Consider the following 4,796-nt stretch of genomic DNA (forward strand, 5'->3'; position numbering starts at 1 on the left):
AGTTCAATTATGAATGAATTCTTGAGAGGTTTCCTAACAAACCATTGTGCTGCCTTGGTTTCCCTCTAGTGTGGTGCAGTTCATTCAGAAGGTTTTCAACTCCAGTTATGGAGAAATATATCAAAGAGATTCTTAGAAATATCCATTCCTATTTTGAAGGGTGTATCAATTCCTATTTTATTACTGTTGTCTTTAGAGCAGAGGTGATTGCAGCATTCTGTGGTTGATCTTGGAGAGAAATGGATTCGTAAAGGAATCTCAAAGCCTGGCTGAAAGCTCACAGTCTTGTATATCTGTAGGCAAACTCTGAGATAAGGTGTGCTAACTTCAAAAGGCCATAGAATACAGAAGACATTGTTGAGAGAGAGTCTGAACTAGAAACGAGTTTCAAACTATGGCCATGCAAAATGATCTGATATTTTTGAGAATTAGAACTGTGAAAGATGCATTGTGGCAAGACCATGTAGGGCAAAATAATAGGTCATTGGTGATAGAAATGTTAGCATCAGTGTGTAGCTAAAGCTAACAGGCTGAAAAACATTTCCAGGGTATTGTTACTGGGAAATAACTTGACTTTTGGTAGAATGGCATTGAATTTTATACCTTTTATGTTTCAACCTGCATCGAGACTAATAATGGAATAAAATCTTTTAAAATGTCTCTCAGTTGCCCTGTCTCTGGAGAGCTGGGATTTCCCAGCAGTGCTGAGTCCCTAGACATCAGTCCCTGAGAGAGTGCTTTCAAAAAATCTTCTCAAAACTCAAAGTCAGATTCAAACTCGAAAATTTAATGAAGTTTAATGGATTCCACTGAGGGACACAACTGAGAAAGTGTCCCAAGGTTCCAGTTAGAGCAGAACAGTGGAGACACTGATGACAGGAATGGACAAACAAGGCAAAGGTGTCTCTGATGCTGAGCAAACCTGGATGTGTTTCAGGAATGCAAAGGGTCAAGGCCTGAGCCCCAGCCCCTGGCAAGGCACATCCCTCCCTCATTGCTCAGGGCTCTTCCTGGGGCACTGGGCTCTGGGGATGTGCAATGCCAAGAGCAGGACCATGGGGCAGCCCCTGCCAGGCTGCTGAGCAGGGACAAGGAGGCAATGGGGCCCCAGCACAGCAAGGCTCACTTGTCCCCTGCTGGCCTCAGGCCCAGGGCCAGCAGCCATGGCCCAAGTGCTGCAGCAGTTGGCTCTGGCAGGGCCTTTCAGCTGCTGCCCATCCCTGTGCCCTCTGCAGCCCAGCCTATGCTACGGTGTCCATGCCCTGCGCCTCTGTCCCTGCAGGCTGTTGGCATCCCCCGGCTGCTCCACCTCACTGCCTCTTCCTTTGCGGACAGCTCTGTGTCCTGGAAAGGAGAGGCACCATGAAAAGGAAAGCAAGAGCCCCCTTCGGCCGTGAGTTTTGCCATAGGGATTACAGGATGGCAAATTTGAGGACTGGCCAGCAGCAGAACTGCTCTTTCGGAGTCATCTGGGATGGGTTCAAGCCCGTGGCTCCACGGGATGCGTCTCTTGACACACCACTTGCCTTTCTTACCTCCGCTTCCTTCTTGCTTTCAGACAAATCAACGTTGGCAGTGACTTTCAGGCCGAGCTCCCTGAGCTGCAGAGCAGACCGCCAAGTGACGACGAAGAGCCTGCATCCCTGGTCTGGAAGCCCTGGGGGAATGATGACTCTGACATGGACAAACCTGACAGGGGTGGCTGCCCAGCTTTTCTTCCACCCCTGAGATATCTGCATGTATAAAACTCTCCTCTTTTGGTCAAAAGGCAGCTTTGTGCATGCTATGCTTTTCTCCTTGTCTCAGCAATCGTCCCACGTGGCCATGTTAGAGGCAAGGAGAATGCTCTGTTTGTGCAGCAGAGCAGGAAAATGAACAACTTTCCTGTTCTCAAACTTGGTTGGCGCCATTTGCCATTGGAAGAAGGGAGATTGGCAAATGCCTCATTTTAGAGAATATGGTTTGAAGGGAGAGCCAGCACTAAAAAGGCCCTTGCTACAGCTGCCCCTTTGCTCTCCTTTTCATGCTCTCCAACCTGCTATCTTCCGCTCCTGTGCTTTCCTTCTCCCTTGTATCTCATCCTTTCCCCTTCCATGGCCCAAGCCTGACTTGCGGTGGGATTTTGTTGTGCTCGCAGTAAGAGAACTGTTGGACATGGCCAGCTCCCGTGGCTTTCCCAGGGCAGCAGCTAAACTGGAGCTCGCCCTGCACTGCCTGCACCAGGCACGCGGCAGCGTTCCAGTAAGGAGTGGCTCTTTGGGCACAGGGAAGAGGGAACAGGGAAGAATTACTAAGGCCTGGCCACTGGGACAGCCTTTCCTGGCTGCTGCTTGAAGAGCAGAGATAAGAAGAAGCACAGCTGCCTGCTTTGTCTCCTCCACCTGTGTCAGAGCTCAGCCCAAATGGCTCCGGCAGGGACAACATCTCTCCTGGAGGCACTGGCCCAGGGTCCCACAGCCTGCTGCCTTGCAAATCTCCGGGAGATCTTGGTTCTCCAAGACATTTTGGGGTGGATTGAGGGAAAACTCCCAGAAGCCTCAGCAAGCTGAGACAATTCTGGGTGCAGGAGGAACAAAATGCTGGAGTTGGTGAGCCACATGCCACTCTTGGGGAGCACGACTAAAGGACTGGGTAGCAAAAACAAGGGATTGGCAGCAAATCACAAGGTTTGACCAATAAGAGATCCAGTGGAAGGAATGCCTGAAGAGGCAAAGTAGATGAAAGGCAGAGTTTATGTTTCTTGGCTCTTTTCCATGTGGTGGGGCAGCTGAAGCCTGTGTCCCTTTGATCTTGCAGGAGGCTCTGGAGATGTTGCTCTCGGGGGGACCTCCGACACCTCAAGGCCACCCCTTAGCTGATTACCATTGTGCAGGTAAGCAAAGCAGAGCTTGTTCCTTCACTCACAGATGCTGCCGTCCCCTTAGCTGCCATGTCAGGCGTTTACACTTAAACGGCAACACCTGCACAAGGTCTCGTCCTCTCTGGGGGCGGGGAAAGCAGCAGCATCTAGTCCTTCAGCCTGACTTCTTTCCCATGCTTTTTGCCCTGGGCAATGCCTGCTCTTGCCTTCCTTACTTTCTGTGGGAGCAGACATGTGCACAGGTGAATGATGGATAGTGCCGATTGCCTCTTGGTGGCCAGTGGGATCTACCTCAAGTGGCAAGAAGCATCAATTTACTTGCTGCTTTTATTTGCCAGGCTCTGACAGATGGACACCTGAGGAGAAGGAGTCCTTCCAAAAGGCTTTTCACACCTATGGCAAGGATTTTCATCTCATCCAGAAGCAGGTAAAGCCATAGGACATTCTTTACACTGGCAGGTCATAAGAGGGAAATGTTGCTTATTTCTGCTTCCAAATACTGCAATTCAGTCTCGCTCTTCTCCCAGATGAAAAATATTGGAATAATAAAGATATGGGGCATCCCTTTTCCTGCGGATGAAAATCCTGTGTGAAAGCAGTGATTGTGCCTCTCCAGCCCTTTCCTCCAAGCTCTTTTGGAAGTCACAGGTTTATTCTGTCACATTTGTCGCATGCTTGTGCTGCTGCTTCCTCAACATATTGTGCCGGGAGGACTGGAAGGGAAAGAAAAACTGTGCTGGGTGGATTTGTTGTTGATCTGTGCATCACATGTGTTATGCATTACACAGCATAATACATGGCTTTCCACGTGGCAGAATGCCTCTTTTGCTCCCTATTTATTTCATTCTATGCCCTACTCCACTTACTCCATGCTTTTACTTCCTCCTTTACCCCACCCTCTTCTTCTTCTCCCACCCACACTACAGGATAACCATTTCACAATCCTTCTTTTTCTTTCCACAACAGATTCCAAGTAAGACTGTGGCACAGTGTGTGGAATACTACTACTCCTGGAAAAAAGATCACAGACTTGCCTGCACTCTTGCTCAGGTGAGTGGGAAGAAAGTCAAGACAAACCAGCAGTGTCAAGAAACTGAGAGAAGGGGACAAAACATGCTGGTGACCCATGCGAGACGCAGCTCTGCCAGGTCCCGTGCCCTGGGAAAGGCACAGCAGATGCTGCCATGATCTTCATTGTGCTGTTGTTCTGAAGTAGGGAATTCTGGAGCACCCCTTTGACCCAAAAAAGCAGCACCTTCACCAAAATTGGCTTTGACTCTCTGTAGACTGCTTTCTCAGGGGCTGGCACCCTCGCTGATGCCAATCAGATCCTTCATTTCCCACCGCTTCCTAACATCTCCAATCCTGGCTGTGTTGATGGAGATGTTGCAGATTTTCAGGGATCTTTCGCAGCATCCCAGCAGACTCCCCAAAAATGACCTGCCGGTGCTGTGCCTCCACTCCAACTATTCTTACAGGAAAACTCGATTTTGGTTCACAGAGAGAGAGATCATTTAGGGGAATAGAAACTGGGTAACCATGGGTCTTCACTAATTGGACTGAATTGAAAAGCCATTCCATAGGTATTTGTGGAGGAAACATAGGGATAGAGAGATGTTAGGCAGAGAGGTATATAAAAAAAATGTAGATCTGAAGACACGCACGTATTTAAGCCAGGCCTGTGGGCAGTAGAGAGGAGGTGTTTTTTCCTGCAAGGTGCTGTGTTGACACCCCACCAGCACAGCCCACCTCCAAATCCAGGCATTTTCTCAGCTCTTCAGGGTTTGGAGCAATTTCCTTAGGCCAAAAGATTTTTGCGCTAGACGCTCTGATTTCCATCTTTGTTGGAGGAAGGAAATATTGATGAGGATCCTTTATTTTCCAGACGGTGGGTGAAGCAAAGAGGAGCCAAAGCCCTCCCAGAAAGGAGCATGGG

General features: G+C 49.1%; 1 protein-coding gene across 1 annotated transcript; it reads left to right on the plus strand.

Moving 5' to 3' along the window:
• The first annotated feature begins 2,141 nt into the window (after positions 1-2,141).
• Positions 2,142-3,342, plus strand: LOC306814045 (zinc finger protein 541-like). Its single transcript, XM_079329745.1, has 3 exons — positions 2,142-2,241; positions 2,797-2,872; positions 3,199-3,342. The coding sequence occupies exons 1-3, from the start codon at positions 2,155-2,157 to the stop codon at positions 3,297-3,299; spliced, it is 264 nt and encodes an 87-aa protein (XP_079185871.1). The 5' UTR covers positions 2,142-2,154; the 3' UTR covers positions 3,300-3,342.
• Positions 3,343-4,796: the final 1,454 nt, after the last annotated feature.

Source organism: Erithacus rubecula, assembly GCF_903797595.1.
Source record: "Erithacus rubecula genome assembly, chromosome: 34".
Lineage (NCBI taxonomy): Eukaryota > Metazoa > Chordata > Aves > Passeriformes > Muscicapidae > Erithacus > Erithacus rubecula.